At 39.2% G+C, this 25637-nt stretch overlaps 1 protein-coding gene across 2 annotated transcripts in view; it reads left to right on the forward strand.

Moving 5' to 3' along the window:
- LOC145278075 (nicastrin-like) overlaps positions 1 to 25637 on the forward strand; it is a 118877-nt gene that overhangs the window by 16526 nt on the left and 76714 nt on the right. For both annotated transcript variants that reach the window (XM_080130328.1, XM_080130327.1), the window contains exons 3-5: positions 12551 to 12674; positions 20744 to 20871; positions 22622 to 22764. In XM_080130328.1, the coding sequence (XP_079986454.1) occupies positions 12551 to 12674; positions 20744 to 20871; positions 22622 to 22764 (395 nt within the window). The remainder of the gene's footprint in view (positions 1 to 12550; positions 12675 to 20743; positions 20872 to 22621; positions 22765 to 25637) is intronic.

The following is a 25637-nucleotide window of genomic DNA, read 5'->3' on the forward strand; positions in this document are numbered from 1 at the left end:
TTCTGACAAAGGGAGAAGAAAAAGCTGTTTTCTAGGTTGGCAGTATTTTTGCGCGAACAGTTGGCAGAGTTGGTGGAAATTTTCTGTTTCTATGTCTATCCTTGTAGCCATGTCACTAGTAAGGGTGCTGGAGGTAAACGTTTTGTCTGGGCTGACGTTATCCGCCTGATAGTCAGGGACCCGAACCTTGGATTAACCACTAAGGAGGCTGTCCTATCAGCAGGTGCAAAGTACTGGGGCTGCTGTATTGCCATTTGGTGAATGGAATCTGGACCATGCAGTAGCTTCTGGTGGGGCCTCTCGATGCCATACTAGTGGGTAATTGTTACGGCTTTACCTTATCATGTGGTACAAAAAAAAAAAAAAAATTCTTCGTTTCTTTTTCTCTCTTAGTTTCCCCTCTCTGTCCTGCTCTAAGTAAATCTGTCGACCTAGTCCACAAATTCCAAAATTTCATCATGACAAGTTTCAAGAAAAAATACACGATTAAACCCGGTTCTCCAACTTCCAACGTAGACCCCTACTACCATGTCTCCTTCTCCAACATCAGGGGTCTACGTTCTAACCTTCCAGAGGTTGAAACCCAATTACAGGAGACTAAACCAGACCTTTTATTTTTAAGTGAAACTGGCATTGGACAGGCTATTTCCCTAGATGAGTTTGCAATTACAGGATACTCTAACTTAACTTCTAAATCTGACCCCCAAGATCGCCATGGGCATGGAATATGTGCCTATATTAAAGATAGCTTTCCATGTGGGAGGGACATCTCCAGGGAAGATCCTAACTTACCCTATATGTGCTTCCGGGTTGCTTTAGCTCACACTACTGCATTTATATTTACTCTCTATCGCCCCCACAACAGCGGAGTTACTATCTTTCAAAGCATATCTGAGAAAATTGACCAAGTCCTTTCTACTTATCCTTCAGCTAACATTCACGTATGTGGAGACTTCAATGTTCACAACGTCGAATGGTTGACCCACTCAAACAAGACCGATGATGAGGGGAGGTTCTGTCATGATTTCTCCATTGCCTATGACCTCACTCAGATTGTTCAGGAACCTACCCGTGTGCCCGATAATGACGGCCAGTATGCGAGCCTACTAGACCTTTTTCTCACAACTTGCCCTGAACTATGTTCAGTTTCTGTTCTGTCGCCTCTTGGATCTTCCGACCACTCTGTTGTATCAATTAAGATAAAAATGAAATGTAATAAGTCCCCAGACGTACCACTTCATCGTACAGTATATCGATACACTAAGGCTGACTGGGATAGCTTCCGTACATTTATATCTGATCTACCTCTGCATTCCATGTTTAAAAAGGATGTGTCCTCTATAGTATTAGACCTTACTGAATGGTTAATTGTAGGTATTGACCATTTCATACCCTCTAAAAAGTTTCAGCAAAAACCTAACAGCCAGCCATGGTTCTCTCCAGAATGTGCTGCTGCCATTGCGCACAGAAATCACTTTTTCCACTGCTTCAAACGTAATAGATGTATGGAAACTAAAGCCGTTTTCAGGACTGCCAGCAACCATTGTAAGAAAGTAATAAGGAACGCAAGAGAGTTGTATGCTCAATCTGTTAAGTCCAAAGTAGCTGAGCAGCGGCTTGGTTCCCACCAGTTTTGGCAAATAGCAAACAGAATCCTGAACAGAAGCGTGTGCTCCATCCCAACTATTATCAATGGACCTGAGGTAATCTCGTCAGCATCAGACAAAGCCAAACTCTTTGTCAAGAACTTTGCAGCTAATTCTACCCTTTGCGACCAAGACCGCCAACCCCCAATATTTCCTCCTGTATCAGAAAACACGCTATGTGATATACGTATATCTGCACGTGATGTTGCCAAGCTAATCAAAAACCTTGATTCCAGTAAAGCAACTGGCCCTGATGGTATTCCAATTATAGTACTCAAAAAACTTCAACCTGAACTAGCGCCCATACTTACAAAACTGTTTAAACGTTGTCTTAAGGAGAATAGTTTCCCATCTCCCTGGAAAATCTCATCAGTATGCCCTGTATTTAAGAATTCAGGTGATCGCTCATCCCCCTCTCAGTACAGGCCAATAAGTCTCCTGTGCGTCATGAGTAAGTTGCTAGAATCTGTGTTAAATACAGAAGTAATCAAATATCTCAACAAAAATAACCTTCTTAGTGACACTCAATATGGTTTCCGTTCTGCTAGATCTACAGCAGATGTCCTTACAGTTATATCGCATAGGATTAGCAAATCTCTCGACGGTGGCAATCTTTCTAGGGCAATTGCTCTTGACATATCTAAAGCCTTTGATAGGGTATGGCATAAAGGTTTACTTCATAAGATCGCTAGCTATGGTATAGCTGGAAAAGTCTTCTCAATTATTAAATCATTTCTTTCTGATAGGTTCATAAGAGTAGTAGTTGAGGGGCAAAAATCAGAAGCTCACAGTATTAATGCCGGTGTCCCTCAGGGATCCATCCTGGGCCCAACTCTTTTCCTGATCTACATTAATGATCTTCCAAATCATATCCTTACATCATTTGTAGACATTTATGCTGACGACACTACCGTTTATGGTACCACATCTAAGACAGTAAACGAGCAAGTACTCTCCAATTCTCTCTCCTCTGATCTTGAGCATGTAGTACAATGGGGAAAGGAGTGGCTGGTTACTTTTAATGCATCTAAAACCAAGCTTCTCTCTTTACATCATCAACATTTTAATCCACATTTGTCATCAATTGAAATGAATGGCTCTCGTCTTCAGGAGGCCTCAAGTTTTGACAAGCTTCTGGGCTTGACCATTACTCCTGATCTTAAATGGAACACGTATATCAAATCTGTTGCCAAGGCCGCTGGAAAAATGGTGGGATCTTTCTATCGATCCAGTAGATATCTCACTGCTGATGCTATTCTCTATCTATATAAGAGCCAGGTACGTCCAAGGATGGAATACTGTTGCCACATCTGGGCAGGAGCTGCTAGAAAGGACTTGTCCTGCCTTGATAGAGTTCAAAATAGACTTCGTAGCCTCGTAGGAGATGTCCTTTTCTCCTCCTTACAACCTCTATCTCACAGAAGAGATGTTGCGAGTTTGTCTCTGATGTATCGTTATTTTCATGGAAAGTGTTCAACTGAGCTTCAATCTATGGTCCCCCCTCGCCAAACTTTCACAAGAAACACTCGTCTAGTTGTAAACACTATCAATAATTTCCCCCACTCTTTATCTGTGCCTAAACCTAAACATAGATTCCATGAACAAAGCTTCTTTCTTAGAACTGCACGCCTGTGGAATTGTCTTCCGTTTTCCTGCTTTCCAGCTGACTACAATATGGTTGTGTTCAAGTCTAAGGTAAATAAGTTCTTGATGAGCCGTTCCATATGTTATTAAATTTACCAAATTTTCATTACTAATGATTACTATATTGACCAACTTCTACTGTACACTCTTTAACCCTTATCCTTGAGTGGCCTCTGGGCCTTGATAATGTGGTGATGCCTTTGTAAAAAAAAAAAAAAAAAAAAAAAAAAAAATACTTGATATTTTTCCAAGCATCATGTTTTCTGTTAGAGGGGCGTCACTTTTTTAAACAACATCTATTTTTGTCTGCTTGTCATAATTCTTGTAAAGTTTCACAATGGGTATCAAACACCCTCTTAAAAAAACTCACTTAATTCTATGTCTAATCCTAGGTACGAGTGGCAAGCCTCTTCCTAAAACCATAACTCTAAGTACAAGTGGCAGAGCTCCCCACTAAACAAACTTCCTCTGTGAGCTCATACAAACGTTAAAAAAAAAAAGCATAAAAAACGTTTAAAGAAAAGTGCACGATTTATCCCCCCCCCCAAATAAATTGGTCAACTGTCCTAAAACGCTAGGATCGTCTTGAAATGGTGAATTATTTTACATTTATGTGAAACCAACTCCCACTCTAAATTCTAAAATTGTTTTTTTTTTGTTTCTATCAAGTCTTCAGGATGTTCACACATAATTTTCCTTGGGCCTATCATTAACCCAAAGTCAGAGTGGCAACCTCCCTTGTCTCGCAATTCTTATAGGCCTTAAAAATTGTTTTTATGTTGTTTTTGTCATGTATTAATAAATGATGAATCTGTTCCATTAAAAATTCAGTTAGTAACTATTGTATAAAAGGGAGTTTGTGTTTGAGAGAGAGAGTTCCCTATAGGCCTCAAAACGACTGAGCCTATTTTTATGAAGTTTCACATAAGTGTGCTCTGTTTTTGGCAGTTATTCTTAGATAGGTTGTGTATCGGAATGTCTTCGATAAATATCAATAATCAAAATAATTGCAGATATTTATGTAATAAAATAGATTCAGGAATTCAATTTTATAAACAAACAAGGCCGATAGCCATTAGTTGCATGTTCTCGTGTAATGAATGAATAAATGAATGTAGGGTTGACATGAAATTCTTAAAGATAAACTAAAATGACCGAAAAATGGGCTGAAATGACTTAAATAAATAAAAAGTAAATGATTTAGAATGACTTTAATAAACTTAAGGATGAATTGAATGACCTTAAGAATGACTTGAATGCTTAAAAAATAACTGGAATCCTTCAAAAACAACTTGAATGATCTGGAGAATGACTTGAATAGCTTTGAGACTGACTGGTTGTAAAGTGGGTGATCATTTTACATTAAATTAATACAGAAAAGTGATCCCCCAATTTATATCACAATAAGTACAGCATGTAGTAAGAACAGATACTACACTTTAAGATATTAAATCCTTTATTCATGTTAAAAATACATTGAAAATCAACAATGGACAAAAAACTTAGGCACATGGCCAACTCAAAAGGGGGGGATTGTGGGTGTTGTAGGTCATCCTTGTCACTCTAGAACTAAACAAAATCAAAAGTTTCTCCCAGCTAGTATCTTTCACCATAATACCGCATTCACCCTTTCATACTGGGGTACATCCTATTTAACTCCCAATTTTTAAAACATTTTTTATTGACGTGTAAAAACAAAAAGATAACAATAAAAATGGTACAATAATTCATTTGTGTCGAGGGCGGGGAGAAAAAAAAGGTGGGGGGGGTGATTAGTAGGAAGGGGGTGATTAGTAGAAGGGGGGGGGTGATTAGTAGGACCCTCCCAACCCCGACTAGTTGATAGACTGCCCGTTCCACTAGGTTTGCCCTCTAGATGGGGGTGAATGGAAAATTTTGTGGGTAAGGAATGGGGGTTAGTTTGTATTTCTTTCTCCAAGATGAGTGCAATTTAGAGGAGGGGTGAAAACAAAAATTGCAAGAAGGAGGAGGTGGGGATCTTGGAGGCTTCCTAATCAGGGAGGGATGGAACACACAGCTAGCTGAGAGGCTATTTGTTAAATTTTACTTTACGGAACTGCGCATTCCACACCTAGGCGGGGAACACGTATTCAAATTTGGCTCCTCTTCGTACACACAGACTTGCTACCTGTATCCATCTTCTGTCAAATGCAGCCTTCTTCTATCACATCTGATCTTCACCCATAGTTGGTGTTTAAAGAAAGCGATCAGATCCTGATCAGAAAAAGGCACCCCCCCCCCTCCCGGCAACCTTGCAGATGCGACATCCAAATCATTATTCTCGCCACGGCCAGGATTGTAACGTAGACCATTTGTCTTTCCCGGTCCCACGGTGGCCTCATATTGTCCACGACATTGGATACGGTAATTGGGCGAGGATGCTCAGGATCGATGCGAGCCGTCACCTCACTGACATATGACCAGTACTGGCGGAGTTCGTGGCAATTGAAGAAAGCGTGATCAGTCGTTTCTACGGCCGTTGTCCCACAACGGGGACAATCAGGCGACTCCAAAAACCCGGAACTGCATTGTACGTTGTTGAGTAGAAGTGCATTTCGGGCCAATCACCAGCTCAGAGAGAACTCTGAATTGTTCAGATGACTCGAACCTGGCACCCAGCTCCACGCGGAGCGGATCTCACTCTGCTGCCAACCCAAACGCGCGCATAGCGGGTCGTCAGCAGCCCCCTTCACTAGATCCCTGTGGAGTTCCCTACGGGTAGCAATCACAAGGTCGCTGGACCTTGGTAGTCGTTTTAGCGTGGCTCGGCACTCTTTCATGTAGGCAGATTCTCCCCGTGGCCTGCAACGGCTCTCGATAGAAGGGTCAAGAACAAGGTCGGGGAAGGCGGCAGTAACCACGGGGTGCCACGGTTGGTCATCTTGCATATAGTGGCTCTGGAAGGCCAGCCTCTCAGCATCTCGATGACACTTCAAGTCCGGCATTCCCAAGCCTCCCTCACACGGACGTTAAATACAGACCTGTCTGCTCGCCCAGTGTCTTCCTCTGTGCCAAAGAAGCGAGGATAAGAGTTCGACAAGAGCTGTTAGGTGTTGTACGGCCAGTCGGTAAAGGATGAGAGGAAAGACGTAAGTAGCACACGCCTCAGCTCTACCCTTTAAGGAAAGTTTCCTAGGAAGCCACGAATTGGCTGCAGCCTCCACTTTTGACCGTACCTCCCACCAATTTTTGTCAAGCTGGAGACCCGGTCCGAACCACATGCCGAGGATCCGAACCGGGCCATCTGTCCAGCTGAAGGGCGCCGGGAGGTTGGCGTTGCCACTCCAGGCGCCCAACCACAGTCCTACCGACTTGCTGCGGTTTATCTGGGTCCCTGTAATTCTTTCATACTGAGCGAGCGCCTCCAACACGATCTCGATGTCTCTGAAGCTCGACACAAAGACCGTGACATCATCGGCGAACGCGGATACCTTGGTGGCTGAGCCACCGGGTATTGCAATTCCGCGCAGGGCCGAATTTGTCTCTCCACGTCTCGGCTTGCGGAGGAGGGGCTCCAAAGCCAGGACATAGAGCAGGGGCGACAGCGGACAACCCTGACGAACCGACCGAGAGATGATAAACGGTTTCGAGCGCTTTCCGTTGACTTGCACGACGGCTGTGGGCTGTCGATACATCACGGAGATCCACTTGCAGAAGTCCGGTTTAAAACCGGTGGCCTCTAAGACAGATAACGAAAAACGATGGTCGACCCTATCGAAAGCTTTGGACTGATCTAAGTTGATCAGCGCAGCTTCCGTGTCATCATCTATCCCTCCCTCTAGGATCGTGCGGATCAGGTGCAAGTTGTTCTGAATTGATCTCCCCTTCACAGTGTAGTTCTGTTCCAGTTCAACTAACTTGCCGATAACCACCTGCAGCCGATTCGACAGGACCTTGACCAAAATCTTCAACTCTGTGTTTAGCAGAGTTATGGGCCTGTAATCGTCTAACTCTTCCCCACCATGCCCGTCACCTTTCCTCAGCAATGTGATCACTCCCTTGGTGACTTGCCCCGCGATGGATCCCTGAGCAAACCAATGGTTGAACACATCCTTCAGAAGAGGCAGAAACATGGGCGACAGCCTCAAATACAGTTCATATGGCAGACCATCGAGTCCTGGCGATCTGTCACAGCTGACCTGCTTCAGCGCAGTAAAAACCTCCCTCTCCGTCACTCGGCCCTCACAACTAGCCGCTCTAGCCGCCGAGAGTCAGCAAAATAGTCGCTAAACTCAAGGACTGGAAGATCGGGCTGCTGCGTAAAACGCTCCTCAAAATGTTCTTGAAACCCCTCGCAGATCTCCGGAGTCGATTCGAGGGTGCGTCCATCTGGATGTCTTACATTTGCAATGTACTTGTCCGAGCCACGCCTAGAAATTTCATGACGCGCGTCAGTGTTGGAGTTGACTGCTTCATTGCCTACCTTTTTAAGCCTAGCTTTGACTACTTGACCTTCATAACGCTCGCTATTCTCACGCAGAAGGTCCTGCTTAGCTAGTTCCTGACTAACCCTATCACCCTCCCCCGTAGCCCGGACTAGTTTCCGCTCTAGCTTCTTCTTCGTCTTGGCCTTATCTAGTGCGAGGTGCTGGGCATACTTGACAGAGAAGGTTCTAATTTTAGCTTTTAGACCTACCCACCATTTACTCCCAGTAACCGCCCCCACTAGTGCTTTTTGAATTAATTCTATTAGCTTCTCTTGGAAGTTTTGTATCTCCAGAAGGGAAGTGTTTAACTTCCAGTGAGCCACTAACTTAGGCCTATTTCCTAGCTTCAGCCAGGCCATAACTAGTTTATGATCTGTCTGGCCTAGCCAAGTGAACGTGGGACAAGATAAGAAGTCTACTTTGCCTCTCCTAACTAACATCCTGTCCAAGTAAGTGTTTAGATAGGAGGAAACACTATTGGTCCACGTCCACATCTCCCGCCCCGGATGTTCAACCCGAAATCTGTCGACCAGACCACATCTAGCCATCAGATCAGCCAGGCTGGACTCGCACCTCTCCGATCCTCTAGCATCACCTCCTACCTTATCTATCTTGGAGTCTAAGATGGCGTTCCAATCTCCCATTAGCACTACTCGCTTCTGACAATCTACAAACACGTCAAGCTGACTGAAGAATGAGACCCTCTCACGAGCGGTGCTGGGCGCATGAACCGCGATCACCCGAAACACAGAATCTTTTACGGCAACATCGGCCACAACCAGCCTGCCCACCGCATCTCTATGGACAACCTCGACCGTCGCCGACAGGGTACGTTTAACCAGCACGGAAACTCCCTTCCCCCGTGGGCTACCATATGCTGAGAAAACCTCAAAATCTCGGGCCAGCACCTGACAGTCCACAGAGGAAATGAAATGCGTCTCCTGAATCGCAGCCACATCCACTCCCAGAGACAAGAGGTCGTACCGGAGGTGAGCCGCCTGGCCCAATGATCTCAAGCCCCTCGCATTCAAACTAGCCAAATACAAAGCCATGGTACTTACCTTAGGGTGTGTCACACTCAGCTCCGAAGTCAGCTGGGGAGAGGACGCCGACGTTATGTGCCATGCTCAAGGTGGTCAGGTTTTTTCATATCCTGACCTTCTCTCGCAATGCCGCCGACATCCAAAGGATAAATTAATTTTATGGCTCTGTAGAGTGACGGCTGGACCAACACTGGGACCCTTCCCTTGCATTGTTTTGACAGTTCGTCAAGAGAAGGGTCATTTTTTTTCACCAGTTCGATTCCCAGAAATGCCCCTTCAGCGGCCTGCAGCCTTGTCCACAAGTTGGTCTTGCAGGCCTCTGGAGTTCTGACAAAAGTTATTAGGAGTGGGGCGTCCGGAAAATTTGAGGGGATATTTACATCTTTCCCCTCTATCTGTTTGTAATCGAGCAGAAGTTTTAAGCTTTTCCTCTGCCGATGGGAAATGTCTGTGGTCACAGATAGAGGGTTTACATAACATAGTTCCTCAGGGGCAAGGATTTTTAATCTGGTTGGTCTGCGAGAGGCAGAGGAGTCTCTCCCTTCCCTCGGTTCATTCTTTTCCTTTTCTTTTTGGGATGGTAGCTCAGTCTGCATTGGTGTGGGGACGGGTGTTTGTGTGGTGCCTGGTGTTGGTGCGGTGTCTGGTGTTGGTGCCATGTTTGTTGTTGGTTTCGGTGTCTGGTGTTGGTGTGGTGTCTGGTGTTGGTGCGGTGTCTAGTGTTGGTGCAGTGTGTGGTTTGGGGGTGGAAGTGGATTTTGTTGTTAGGGGTGGTGTATGTTCACAGGGAGTGGGGGGGGGGCCACCTTCTCTTCCTCTTTTCTTCTTTTGTTTTTCTTTTTTATTCTTTCAAATGAACCGGGGAGAGGTGAGGTTGAGTTCCTCTCCCTCTTACTTGCGGATTCATCCTCAGAGGAGCAGTGTTTTCTCCGCTTGATCCCCGTCTCGATTGGTGTGGGGACCGTTGGTTGTGTCTGCTCCTCTAGTTACTGCTGCAGCTGTTTTTGTTGCTGCTGCTCTTGCTGGTGTCATTGCTGATGCTTCTGCTGCTGCGGTAGTTGTTGTTGCTGCAGCTGTTTCACGGCATCGGCTGCGGTGGCTGTTGTTGTTGCTGCATTTGCAGAGGCTGCTGCCTCGATTTTTGGACTGGTGGTGGGACGGTGGCAGAAGGGATTATGTGCTTCCGTTTTTGTCTCACTACCGGGCTCCATTCTTCCCCCTTGGCCTCCTGGGTGGTTTGGGTTTTCCTTGGAGCTGGGGTTGGTGCTGCGGTTGCAGGGGTTGTTGCCGCCTGTTCCGGCGCGGGCACTGTCTCAGGGATTGTGACCGACTTTTGGGTTGTTTGATTAGGGGTTACCCTTTGGGGGCAGCTCCTAGCTATGTGGCCATGCTTTTGGCAGAACCAGCAGTGTGGACGACGGCCCTCCACCACTACTGTTATGCTGACATCTTTGTATGTCAGCAGTGGTGGTATCGCTCGAACACCCTCCCTCTTCAGCCTCATTGCTATTGTGTAGCAGCCCAGGTGAGTCCCAGTTTTTGACCGTACTGGGGTTACCTGTTCCACCTCACCGTACTGGCTGAAGAGGCATCCTAACACTTGCGCAGGTATTTGGGTTGGCACATTAAATACCTGCACCCGAGTCCTTCTCTTGCCCTGGTATTCGGGTATTAGTTTGACTCTCCCATGCTTTATTTCTTGGAGGGAGAGTCTCTCTGCATCGTCCTTGGTGGGTAGGAGGATGTCCCACACGGCGAAGCTCCTCTGGTACAGATATAGTACCGGGATGTGAAGTTTGTGGAGGAGCCCCGCCATGTCTTCCTTCTTCATCCCCAGGAGGCGGTTTTCCGGTATATCGGAAATGGCAAAGGACAGGACTCTGCCCTCAATCGCCTCCCAAGCACCTGGTATGGGTTTTATATCTGTCCCCTCTATGTATTGTCTGTACTTTGTCAGGTACAGGTCTCTATACTCTTGAGGGGACAGTTGTTTTTCTATGGTCTTCCCCCACGCAGACCCTCTTGGTGGTGTTGGTGTTAGTATGGGGTCTTTGGTAGGGTTAGACCGTTTTTGGTCTTTTATGGAGGTCGACCCTGCCTGTTTATTGGCGATGCTTCCTGCCTCCCCAGATTTCTTAGTTTGTCCTTTTGTGGGAGTGTCGCATTTTTTGGGGGCGGCTCCCTTTTTAGTGTCTTTTGGGCCTGATTCTCCTTGGTTAGAGTCTTTTTCGGGAGCAGCTTCCCGTTTTGGGGAGTCGGCCTCTTGAGGAGCATGATCTTTTTTGTTTACTTTGAGGCCATCTGCCCCTTCCTCGTTTGTGAAGTCCAGGCGGTATGCCCCCTCATTTTCTTGATCTGCTCCTCTTTGGGAGAGCAGCCCTCCTGGGGAGCGCTGTCCCCTTTATTGTCCTTTTGGTCTGGCACCTCCTCCTTTTTGTGGTCGGAGTGAGATGCTACGACCGATTTTGGTTTTGCTCCCCTTTGGAGGGAGTCGCCCTCGGGGGGGGGGTGTTGTTAAATTTAATAAAAAATAAAATCAACACTGAACAAAAAACTTAGGCACATCTTGGCCAAAAGGCCAAGAAAAGCTTAAAAGGCTAAGAACAGCATCTATTGACAACAGACCTTTGATCTTAACCAAAAAGGCCAAGCACAAGTGTTACGGATAGACAGACCGACGGAGTGACTTATAGACTCGCTTGCACGCGACTAAAAACAATGGAATTGACCTGGTAACAAAGAAAGTGGGAAGAGCAGGTTTTGATATATAGACGAGAGATACAAATAAGAGAATGTAGAAGTCATCTACGAGAGGAGGTTGACTTTGTCAGTCATGGAAGTATTTGACTGGGTTTACTAAGAGACAATGTAAAGACTAATGGGAAAAAGTGTTGGAAACCTCTGTGAAAATGAGAATGAGTTAGGAAAAACAAAAAGAAGTCCTGTTGTTACTGCTTCACAGGGAAATGTTTTCTTGCTGTGTAAAAGGGATGAAGGGAGCTACAACCTAAGGTTAGTAGTCCGTTATCAGTCATTGTGTGCTTATGTGTCATGTTTGTTGAACTCGTCCTGAACTTGACTGTTACCCTGTCCATGTTATGTGAAATCTGTCTGAATATGTGTAAACATACACACACCTACAATAAGAATTTATAATCACTAGACGATACATGAGTATCGGTTTCATACGCACGTATATATATATATATATACAAACCCCATTATACAACAACGGGTTTCCAATTAGAGCAGGCAATTAATCAGTTTGATTGAAAAATGGACGATGTCACCAATTTTGATGACAATAAAAATAATATGGGGATGTGCAACATCTGTTAATCATCATTCGGTCCCAGGCAACGTTGTGTCTCCCTGCTGGTTATGCATTTAAAATTGAGCAAAGCGCACTTGAAAAGTGTCAACATTATGCAGAGTAGTCAAAACAAAACAAAAATTGTCACTGAATTTGACCTAATGTTATGTTTATCTAGAAACAAAACTCAAATTTTTACTCAAAATAATTCCTCATTTAATAATGTAGATTAATAATAATATAAATGAATATTTAACAAAAACAATACCATAAAATCATTTTTAAAAAAGCAGATATTTTTTGTTGCATTTTTCCCATAATTATATTAATTATAGAGAAAGAATTGTCTAACTTTATTGATATTTTTTTTATTTATTTTTTTCTTCTTGTTTATTTTTAATGATTCGGCTTTAATAATTCTGAAATGCTTTCTTTTTTTTTTTTTTTCTATTGTAGCGGAGAGTAAAGGGAACATTGGTATTGTTCATTACGTGAAGACTTCAAAAGATCAAGATTGGATCTTAAATGAGGGACCACATCCTCCTTATATCATGTTAATTGCTGCTGAGTATTTTAATAGGTAAGAAATAAATTGGAAAAAAAAACTGAGGATATTGAAGGCTCTGATTGGATGAGCCAAATCTTTTTTTTCATCGTGCTATTGCCTTGTCTAGAATTCAGATATTTTCATCTGTGGTCATTTTTATATGCACAATGGCTTAGAAAATCCATTTCTGGACTTCTTTTTGTTGAATTAGGAACAGTTTTTTGCAAAATTGACATTTTCAAGAATTTTGAAGACAATCATAATGATGTGAGTGATGAAGATGGCAAGATTCCATGAGGACATTTCAGTGATGGACAAAACGTTTTAAAGTAAAATAAAACCCTGGCATGTTGACAGACTATTGTTGGAATATAAAAAAGGAAGGATGACACCCAACATAAGTGGGTTAAAGAGGAGTATATAGTTGTCTCCCGCTGCAAGAACTGTGACATTGGGATCTGAAAGTGGGATTGAGAAGTCAGCGCCCCAGAGGAGGGGCACTCTGATCTGCAAAAAGTGCCTGAGCAGCCTCGTCGTTTTTTATGATATTATGCACCTAAGGAGGAGTGATTTTCAGATCATCCAGTGTGGTGTCAGTCTGCAAAAGAAAGTCAGGCAAGGAGTGGTTTGCTGGATCCAATGTGGAGTTTGAGGCAAGCATGTTAGCCTTTTTGGTTGCTGTACACACAACCTTATGATTGTTCGTTAGTGGAAGAATTGTTGATTACCCATTATTTACTACACTGTTGTAGATTTTCCAAAAACCATGGGTTCCTAATTTCTGTTGGCATTTTTTTTATCGGCGGTTAATTAAATAAAAACAAAACGGTTTTATTATTTCAAGGATTACGTATTATTTTTTTTTTACATCGTAGCTACTAATGTTTTTTCTTTTAATAACACAATAAATCATAACTAATCATTTTTATAACATAAAAAAGTTTATTTCGATTAAAACAAATTCTACTTTATTTTTATAACTGAATTATTTTCAGTTTGTTTTCGTTGCAATAGACCGTATAGAGAAATCTTTCTAGACTGAGGCAGCATTAAAGAAATTTGCTAAAACTGGTATATAGTCATCAGAAAGTGCTCAATATCTGGAGAATAATTTAACTTCATGTCCCTTCTGCCGAAATATCTGGTGGGGAGGTTGTCATTAATTCTTCTTTTTTTGGGTGATTACATTTTCATGTTTTAATTCATTCTTAAGTAGGATTATCGTATCTTTTATCTTTGAAATTGTTGTGGGGGTATCAACGCTGCCCACAATGGACCTGACATATAATAATGAAAAAGTGCTCAATATTCTTAGTATAGCACGTGTGTCCAAACGGAACTTCATGTCGATCCGGGCAATGCTGGGTATTCATGCTAGTAATGAAATATGATTTATAGTACATGAAAATAGTGCCTAATCTAGAGAAATAAAGGTTAGGTTTAGTATCAGAATACATTTCTTACATTGAAACAGGTATTTTGTGGTATGTACGTTTGTTTAACCTGAAATTTGTTAGTGTTATCAGTATTGTGCAACGACATGCTCTCTTACTTGACAACAATTGGTGCACCCCCTCCCCCCCATGTTGTTTTCGCTGGTATCTTCTCTTCTAACCATGTTGTCCTCTCTCACAGTGTGTGCACATGGATTTATAAGTATAAAAAAATAAAACAATTCAAAAGAAAAACATAAACTTCGACACATTCCGTATTTATTAGTTGAGCTGTGGATGCGTATGCAACACCATCACGGAAAACGACCCTCTAACCACCAACATCCACATCTACAGAGTCTCTTGAGGCTTCTTTGTCAGTTGACATCAGCTCACCTCTATCTGTTCATAACCATGATCTGTGTTCAACTGGAAAAACTGTCCTCAACTGTCGCAAACCCAAGACAGTCTGTAAACTGTTGCAAAACTCATTGCTACTCCTAAAACTACCCGTAAACTAACTCTAAATATATTGACTTCTGTTGTTTGATCATTTTCTTCCAATCACTGCCACACCTTGATTAACAATCATAGTTTATTTCCTTTGTGCACCCTGGTGAACAACTTCCTATATCTTTGAACATTTTTTTTTTTTTTTAATTCCTAACACTTGGGGAATAGTATATAGTATCACCGTATAACTGATTGGTCCTTAGGACAGCCTTTCTGCTTTTTTTTATTTTTTACATGGTGGTCACCACTTATCAAGACCCATAAGCCACTCGGGGATAAGGGTTATTGCGTGTACAGTAATCAATGGGATAGTATCGTAGTAATCGTTAGTATTGGAGATTTGATAAAGTGTCTTACTTAAGGGGGTGGTTCATCAGGAATTTGTTTATGTTGGACTTGAAGACATCCAAGTTGTAGTCAGGTGGGAAACAGGCAAACGGAAGAGAGTTCCACGGGCATGCACTTCTAAGACAGAAGCTTTGGAATCTACGTTTTGATTTAGGCACAGATAAAAAGTGGGGAAAATTATTGACAGTAGTTTCAGCCAGACAGGTGTTTCTCGTGAAAGATTGGCAAGGGGGGACCAGAGATTGGAGCACAGATGAGCACTTGCCATGGAAATAACGATAAAACAAAGACCGGCTTGCAACGTCTCTTCTGTTGGAGAGAGGTTGCAGGGAAGAGAAAAAGGCATCCTCCACTAGGCCATGAAGTCTATTCTGTACTCTGTTAAGGCAGGATAGGCTGTTTTTAGCAGCTCCTGCCCAGATGTGGCAGCAGTACTCCATCCTTGGACGTACTTGGCTTTTATACAGATAGAGAATTGCATCAGTAGTGAGATATTTTCTGGAGCAGTATAACGATCCCACAATTTTCCCAGCAACCTTGGCAGCAGACTTGATGTATGTGTTCCATTTCAGACCAGGAGTAAAGGTCAAACCCAGAAGCTTGTCAAAACATGGAGCCTCCTCAAGACGAGAGCCATTCATTTCAATTGATGCCAGATGGGGATCAGAGCGTTGATGATGTAAAGATAGGAGTTTGGTTTTAGATGCATTAAAAGTAACCAGCCACCTCTTCTCCCACTGTACCACGCGCTCAAGATCAGAGGAGAGAGAATCAGAGAAAACTTTGTTATTTACGACCTTTGATGTACGACCTTCGAATGTAGTGCTTTCAGCAAATTATCTGATCCCATGCATTGGATTTGGTCAAATTTCACAATGGCAGATCCATTTAATCATGGATCTGCTATTCTGCCACAGACGGGCAAGAGGACTAGATGAGGACCCTGCATTCCCTGCCATATATCATGATGCCCCTGACACAGTTGCTATATAACGTCTCCAAATGTAGAGGGAGAGAGAAGTTTTTAGGTTCAATCCTAGCTGATGACCATTTTTTTTTTTTAATTGCATTTAAGCTATAAGTAATCAGCAACATATTTTTATATTTTTTTGTCCTTTTATTCTGCACTCATTTTTTTTTTTTTCATTTATTTTATTTTTTATTTTTTTGTGTTACTACAAACAAAATTTATTCTTATATTTTTCATTCTTTTAATCTGTATTCATTTTTTTGGTACTTGTACAATTTAATCAAGACATTAATAAAAAATATCGAAATATATACTTGGTGTTGCCCAAGATTTATTATAATAATAATTAGACTATAGCAAGTATGTTTAAATGCGGGAGAAAGATTTTCTTATCTAGTAATAAGAGTGCTTGATAGGTATGTGGTGTAATTGGAGTTTGTAAGAGTATAGACTCTTAGAAACTCTTACTCTGGTAAGTCATATATAGTAATAAGAATGCTCAATATGTATATGGTGTTATTGGAGGTCGTGAGAATATGGTACTATCGCTTCCCGGGGAGAGTTACTTGTTTGGGGAACGTCCTGGAAACGCAACCAGCTCCTTGGGGGGAATAAACAATATCTTAACGACAGGCACATGTTGGAAACATCAACAAAAATGGGTTGAGAGGTCGTCGGCTACAACCGGCTGGCATGAGTTGCTTCTTGCCTTCATTGGATCGTCACAGGCATCTTTCCATCGTCAGCATCAATGGCATGCTGGAATTTAACGCTTATACAAAAATAGTGAACAAATGCATTTTTATGAAAAAATAATTTAAGATTTAACAATGAGGAGCATATATTTATCAAGACCAGTTGAAACCAAATGCATGCTATGTTGCATCTGCCGACTTCAAAACCCAAGCTTCAACTGTTTAAAACCATAGAATTATATTTAATTCTCTCTTTCTTCATTGAAAGAGAGAAGGGGAGTGAAAGAGAGAAATATATATAGAGAGAGATAGGGACATTCATGAATAACGTTTAAACATTGTTTTGTTTTTGTATCCATGAGTTCTTTCGGATTTGACCTTTCAAATTCTAAGGTCTTATATCGTTTTGACTTGGTTCAATATTATAAACAAACTGTCATTCTTGGCTCGAGTCATAGCAGAACATTTTCAAAATCACAAACACCTGCTTAACACATCTGTACCTCACAAGTACAGACCAAGTTAGGCATAAGGTTTATTAATGTAGAAGCCCCCCCCAGCTCCATCAAAAGGGGTTACATCATTCTGCCACAAGAGTATAATATTGTGTCTGGTAAGTCGTATATAGTAATAAAAAATGTGCTCAATATCTTTGATAGATCAAGTATGTTAAGAGGCTGCAATGTCCAAGAAGAGCAACATTACTATGTTTTGTTATACAATTTTATTCAAGACTAGTATTTCAGCTTGGCGTTGCCCAGGTGTTTGGAAGTGTATGTTGAGCAAAAAAAATAGGTAGGCTCGAACCCGTACCGCAAAGGAGGAAAAGAACGGGGGAAAAAACCTGATGTCTTTACTGTTACAAACCGGAAGTGACGTAGGTTTAAATTAAGGCTAGACAATCGAAAGGAGAGGATGACTTTAAAAAATATCGGTGAAAAAAGCGACCCCCCCCCCCTGTAGAAAAGTGCCCAGTTGAAGGTGAAGATATTAATGATTTTAGCAAATTTTTCCGTATTTGTCATCTGAAAGGTCGGACTTCAAAATGATACTGATCTTGTAAAAATCCGTCGCCTCTGTCAAAAGTTTTAAGCAGACATACATACATACATTTATATATTGTAACTAAAAGTTTTCGACCCAAACCGATTAAAAAGCTTGCCCTATTTCTGAATACTCTTTATGTAAAATTTCCAATGTTTAGACCAGAAATTGTCTGAGTAATTTGGTAGAGACCGTAGAGGTCAATTTTTTTTTTTAACTTTGACCTCTATTATGACCCCTTAACATTTATTGTTTTGGGCTCAAATTAAGTTATTAAGTTAGAGCCATGTCCAAGGAACCTATATCTAAAATTTCAAGTGTTTAGACCCAAAATTGGCGGAGGAATTTGGTAGAGTTCTCAAAGGTCAAATCGTTGAACTTTGACCCCTTAACAGTAAAATTTCTGGCTGAAAATGGATTACAAATATTTTTCCCAAATCTCAGTACCCTGTATATCAAATTTGGAGTCTGCAGACTTAAAATTGATAGTTATTGTGTAGGGAAATGTACACGCACAGACACACACGCGTTCACTTTTATAAATATATAGATAATTTAATCAAATTTGCCTGGGATAAAAAGTGATATATAGTCAGCAAAAAGTTATTCATATCCTAAGAATAGCAGGTATATTCAAACGCAACTTTGTTTTTCTTTTTTTATATGGCTCAGGCAACGCTGGGTAGCCCTGCGAGTTAGATTATAAAAACCAAATCTAATTGTTACATTTGTTCATTAACATGTTGATTGCCATGTTAACATTTTGCAATGACGCAGCATCAACAATATTTGTTGGCAGCTTCTTTTCATGATATATCATTTTTTTTTTTATTGGAATCCTTTTGAGATGAGTAATTTGTATATTTATTTATGTGCAGACTGTTATCCTCATCTTCATAGTTGGTTCATCACATTTCAGCTAACTATTCCTCTGGCCTTTCAGGTAGTTATCCACAATAAGATAAGAATGCAATATCTGTAGCCTCAGTTATCCAGAATTGTTGTCTCGCTATGTTTTGACCAACTAATCCGCTGGCCTGTTTTGTGTAGGATTGAAACCGCTATCTTCAGATAATGCTCACCTTCAGGGGCTGTGGATAGACGTTGAGTTTCTATGGTTCCAAGAGACTTTGCATTCCTATCTTGTTGCAGTTAACCAACTGAAGATGCCAGAGGAATAGTTGGCCGAAGCATGATGAAGCTGAAGCTACTATCAATAATTTCCCCCACTTTTTATCTGTGTCTAAACCTAAACGTAGATTCCATGAACAAAACTTATTTCTTAGAACTGCACACCTGTGAAACTCTCTTCTGTTTGCCTACTTTTCAGCTGACTACAATTTGGTTATCTTCAAGTTCAATGTGAACAAGTTCTAGATGAGCTGTCCCCTTAAGTAATCCAATTTACAGAATTTCCACTCCTAACAATTACGATATTGTCTGATTGACTACTGTACACCCATTAACCCTTATCCTCGAGTGGCCTGCAGATCTTGATAAATGGTGGCTCTTTTGGAAAAAAAAAAAGGATAACGATCTGCAAATAAATAAATAAAACATAGCTTCTGTTCATTACCAATGCTGCCAGCAATTATTGTAGACACAAATTTTCTTAGTTAATCTACTTCCCTTTGACCCAATTTTGACTTTCCTGAATAAATAGACAGATAAAACATTTCAGTGAACAGTTTCAAGGACTTTACTCCATATTTATGAGCCTTTTTTCCGAATAAATTGATGGAATTTTAATCTTCCTCTCCAGGGTTTCATCAACAACATCACTTCGTGGAATATATACAGACTTGCCATTTCTGATGTGAAGATCTAATAAGAGTTGTATCTTTCCTAAGCTATTTCCTTTCTGCAATTTCTTTTTTGTAGAAGAGATGGAAACAGTTTAGAAATAATTCAAACTTATTTTGATTGATTTTAGAAGAAATGGGGGGACTATTGCTCCAATATGATGAAATGGAGCCTTTTTGATTAAGTCCCAGCCACAATAGGATTCTTAAAGATGTTTCAATCTCTTTTCTTGTTAGAACCGATTTTGTATGTCTACATGTAGGAGTCAGTCTGTTTTTACTTGTTTTTATTGTAGTGACTTGATCGGCATACTATTGCTAAAACCTAAAATTAAATGTGTTTTTAGCATATATAGCTTCAATATTATGCAAATTACAAAAATATCTTGGTGACCCCACTGACATATTTCTAGAAAACGATGTTACAGTCAATGTGTTAATAATTTCGTTTAAGTTAATGCTGTTTAAAATTATAAGGTGTAAGTATTGAATAATTCTAATAATAAAACTTTCTACTTGACAGTTTAAATGCTTTCGAATTCCTTTCAAATGGTCACAAAATAATTTATGCTTTTTATTTTTACATAAACAAAAGATTAAAACGTCTTTGTTTACAAAGAAACAGAAATGCATTCTGATGGATTTAATTCATAATTAAATTGTTTAAAAAAATTTTATTTAGCTTTATTGCATTTTTATATTAATAAATAATTGATTAATAATAAATAACAACTTAACCAATTAATTTATCAAGTATTAAAAGCATTGATTCAAGAAATATAATTTTGTTTCTTATCCAGAATTCACCCTATATTAAAGAATCGAAATACAAAGGATCTGTATGATTTATCTATCCCTGACAAAACAAAAATATATTTCAAAACTTGCATAAATTGATCAAGTATATTTAATTTTAATAAGAAAATCAAATTTCATGAGTAACAGAAGAACGGTTGTCTTGTTTGCTGTTTTGAAACAATCCCCCTCCCCCCCCCAAAAAAAAAATTACAAAGGGAGATAACTCAATAATTCAAACTTGCGAGATTTATGTTGTAATGCCTACAAATTCTCATTAATTGCTTAAAAATGATTTTTTTTATAAAAATAAAACTATTTAATCAATTTACATAATTTTCGGAATGTGATATTTTTATTTCGTTAGGGCTACATGCATAAAGATTTTTCTTTATTTCTTTTTATAATATAGGGGGAATTCTGAACAAGAACCAATTTTACTGATAGATACAAATAATCTTCACATTCATGTCTAATAAGGAATTTTTCATGTATTTTCAAGGCAAAATATCACAGAACTGATCGATTCAAAAAGGGTCAATGGTATTTTGGTAATCGAGGCCAATAGTACAGCCCAGTTGCCACCCGAAGGATTTTCTTCTGACAAAAGTTGTCCCAATGATGGTTATGGTACGTACACGTTTTTCACAGTTTTTTATATTTTATTTTATTTTTTTCATTTGAATCCATTTCTGTATGATCTTTTGAGTGTTACATTCTTTTTTTTTTTAGATGAGGATTAATTAATAACATGCTACAACAATAGCAAATAGAAATTGGCCAGTCAGAAGAAAAATTTGATTTATTAGCATAAATGTTACCTGGGTCTGACTTTGAAAATCCAATACAATAACGTTCTTTGTATTATTTGGAATCTTCGAATTACTATATATATATATTATTCCTTAATTGGAATTCATTTTTTTTTTTTTTTTTTTGAGATGAGCATTATATATTAATTTATTTTTATTTCAGACTATTAGTCTCATCTTTATTAGTTGTTGTTTTTGATCTTTTTATTGGTTCACAGCGTTTTGGCCAACTTGGCCGAAACATTGTGAACCAATAAAAAGATCAAAAACAACAACTAATAAAGATGAGACTAATAGTCCGAAATAAAAATAAATTAACTTTGAATTACTGTTCTCATTTTGAGCGCTATCGGTTGATTTAACCTCTGACCTTTTTTAGGTGTATCTTGTTAAACGGGGGGGGGGGGTCTGCACAGAATTTTGAACAATACTCTTTCTTTCTATCAGCTATGACTCAGTAGGAGTCCTATGTAATTTGCAATTGTACTCTTAGTATCACCTGGATACACCTGAAGAAGATCAGAGATTACATCGGTCGAAACATGGTGAAAATGGCACTCAAGATGAGAACGGTAGTTTGGAGAATCTGTTAGAAATTTGACAATTATATCATACCTTCCATTGTCTTTGTTTTAAATCAATCAAATTGGTCGACCTGTATTTGCTGTGGGGCGATTCGCCTAAGCGGGTTTTTTTGCATGCGTTCTTTTTCAGGTGAACTAAGACCACCGTACAAGAAGGATCTATGGAACTCACTCACCGCATGAGGCATTTGGTGCCTCTAACCTTTGTCTCCTTGAGATTTTATTTTAAGCCTAAATAATTAGGCTCAGGTATCATTATATGGGTCTCCCAGAGACTTTAAGGTCTGAATTTTCGACCTGTCATTAAGGACTTTTCCGTCAAATGAACATTAATTATGAACTTCTATAATATCGTCTCAAGATGAGAATTGTGTCTTTTTATCAGAAGGCATTATATCAACCCTTTCAAACGGCTGTAATAACGATCTTCGAAAGCAAACGAACCTGCATTCAGTTACTGTTGAAGATAAGACTATCACCTTTTGAGGTTGTTAACAGCTCTTTTTCGGAGGCAAAATGGGCATTCCTTTTTGCAATCGAAGAACTGATAAAATTTGTATTGAATTTTAAGGTAGGCCGTTGTTGTACTTTGTCTTATTTTGCCACAGTCTTGGAGTTAAAACGAGTGAGATTAATTTCTCACAAGTCCAAATAATACGGATATTTTGGATGTTCTTCACAAGTTAACATGAAAAGTTTTCAAGGTCTTTTCTTTTTCTAAAGAAATAATTTGACATTTCTACAGTATGGGACATGCGTGAAAATCGCAGTTCCAAGGAAACTCTTTGATATACTTATGTATCCGGCAAAAACAGGTTTCTACATTAAAGAAAATTAGGATAAAATTGCAGAAAAAGTTTTAATTGCATTAACTACTATTGCATTGTGGGTAAAAGTTATCTATGAAATCATATAACATGCAACTAAACAGATGAAACGCATGCATATTATTGATATTTACTTTTTTTTTTTTTTTTTTTTAAGGGCTCTATTATAATGACACAGTTTACAAAAGCTGTAAGAATGTCGAATGGAACCCTCCAGGCGAAGGGCAGATGTTTGTTGACTACAGCATCCCAATCTTTTTACTTACAAACTCAACTGAAGTGCAGTACATTATAGAAAAAGTAAGTACAAATTAAAATTTTAGAAAACCAAATAAAGTTTTGTTAAATGATTGAAATCTTTTTTTTTTTTTCTGAGACTTTCAATGTAAGACACATTTTCCAAAGACTTATTTTTTTTCTGATGGTATTCGCCCCAAGGGGTCAGCCCTTCATAGAGAAACAAACATACACATCATTTTAGACTGACAGCAAGTGTCAGTAACACCAGATGTATCATTTTTCTCTCTACACAAGGGGCTGACCCCTTTGGTGTTAACACTACCAAAAAAAAAAACATTTAATTAAGAAAAAAGCAACAGTCTCCTTTGAAAAGTGTGTTTTACACAGAAGAAAAATAATAATTCAATAAAATATTTCTATAACATTTGGTTTTCTAAAATTTTTAAATTAATAATATTTAATAATATATTTAATAATAAAAAAAAAAAAAACTGTTTTGGTAAGTATGAGAATCGAACCCATATCTTTGAGTTGGAAATTAATGTGTGAAAAAAAAAAAGGGCAATGTTACCCATTAGGCCACCGCAACATACAACATACACAGGTTTGAATTTATTTATTGAACTATAAAAACAGGCGTGCGCAATAAAAGTTAACTCTGCTGCTTCCATTTGACCTAATTAAGAAGGTCAAATAGAAGTCACGCAGATGTTTACCCAAATTTGACTGTTTTTTCTCCCAACAGATGTTGGGGAGAGGGAAACCAGCTCCCAATTGTCCAGATTGAATAGCAATTGTCTGATGTACAACATTGATCAAAGCTGATTGCTTCTGGACATTTCCCGGCGCAATGCCGAGGACTTGTTAACTTTGAATTAGTTTCGCTTTTTAGACGAAAAACCTCATCAACATGCGAGAAGCCAAAATAGTAATAATTTTGTAAAAGTCGACGTAAATAAATCTAGATGTGACGTGCTTTCCCAAATCGTACATATTATTATTTAGGACCCATATAAACAGTTGTAAGCGATCGTAACGACCCCGGAACCGTGTGCGAGAAAAGCCTTTTGAAGACATTCACGAAATGGTCACACACATTTTGCCTTTTATATATATAGATTACTGCTGCTACTACTACTACTATTAACAATAAAACTTTATTACTGCTACTACTATTAACAATAAATACTTCTATTACTACTACAAATAAATACTTTTATTGCTACTATGAATAATAGCAGCTTTTATTGCTACTATTACTAATTTAAGTACAATTATATTTATTATCATTGATACTTTTTTTTTTTTTGCATTTTTTACAAGAATTGTACAATTAATTATACAAACCATTTCTTAAAGAACAAAAGAATTATTCAACCACAAATGTCTGAAAGGAAAAATAGTGATAGAGAAAGAGGGTTATCCATATTTTAAGCACATTGCTTAATTATATTATTTCACTTGTGCATTGTTAATAGGTGTTTTTTTCATTGACACAACTGCAAATGATTGGTTCTTGACTAAAAAGTCAAATAATAATAGAGAGAGAGAGAGTTAATTAGGTTTTAAGTGCATTGCTTAATCATGTTATCATTTTACCAGAGTATAGTCAATAAGTATTTTATATTGGACCTTTCACCAAAACTGGTCACGATGCTTTGACTACAACTTTCTGTAGTCCATATCTGTTTTCTCATGACCTTTGGTTTCATGTTTCCTGTTTTCTATTATATAAAGGGCAGCTATCTGTGAGTGTGTTTGTATGCCCAGCTAAAAGTTAAAAACTACAAAACCAACGAAGTTGGTATGTTCTTGATCAGCATTGCCCTGGATGAATAACATCTAAAATTGTAACAAGAGTATTCATTCTTTGCCAGGTTTCATAAAAGGGGTCAGTTTTCTCAATGTTATTAGAGGAAAAAGTGCTACGTTTCTGAATTTTTGAGATGAGGATCGATTATTCGTATTGGAATCCTCAGACTACTTTTCTCATCTTGAGTCATTTTCATGTTTTGGTCGATGTAACCTCTGACCTCTTCAGATGTATCTCGACGAACTCAGGAATGCTTCTATAGAATTCAGGAATTTAGACAGAAATTTAAATGGAACCCTTTATTTACTTCATGGGGGTAACATGCTCTCCTTCCATCAGCTGTGAAGGGGTAGATGTCCTAAGTAATTCGCAAATGTATTTCACTGAAAATTGAACCTTCAGCCTTCAGGAGAGTATCACTTTCACAATTGGTTTTTCCAGGTAATCTAACCACTGAGCCACAAGTCTTTGCAGAATTTTGGGAGCCTTAAACCTATTTTATTTCTAGTTGTGAATATCACTTTATTACTAATTATTATTACTGTATATATAATATATATATATAATAACAATAATATGATAGGTTTAAAGCTCCCAAAATTTGTAATAGAACTCATGACGCAGTGGCTAGGGTACTTGGAAAAATCAATGGTAAAACTGATATTCTCCTGAAGGTTGAAGGTTCAATGGAAGATTACTTAAAATCTCTATCGTGTCATGGCTAACAGAACGAGAGCATGTTACCCCCGAGAAGTAAATAAATGGTTCCGTTCAAAATTCTGCCCAAATTCCTGAGTTCAATAGAAATATGCCCGAGTTCGACAAGATACCCTTGAAGAAGGTCGGAGGTTACATTGACCAAAATGTTGTGAAAATGACACTCAAGATGAGAAGAGTAATTCAAAGATTCCAAACAATACAAAAGAAAATGCTGATTCATTATTCAAAGAATCTGTTATATAAAGGAGAGTACTTGTACAGTTTAATCAAGACATTAAAAAATGAAAATATCGAAAAAAAAGTTTAAATTGTACGTATCTGTTATGGAATGAAGTTCTCCGAAAAAAAAAATTTCGCTTAATTTCATCAAGTTGTTTTTTTTTATACAGCGAAGAAACAA

Source organism: Euprymna scolopes, chromosome 6 (genome assembly GCF_053919585.1).
Source record: "Euprymna scolopes isolate OS-2025 chromosome 6, ASM5391958v1, whole genome shotgun sequence".
Classification (NCBI taxonomy): domain Eukaryota; kingdom Metazoa; phylum Mollusca; class Cephalopoda; order Sepiida; family Sepiolidae; genus Euprymna; species Euprymna scolopes.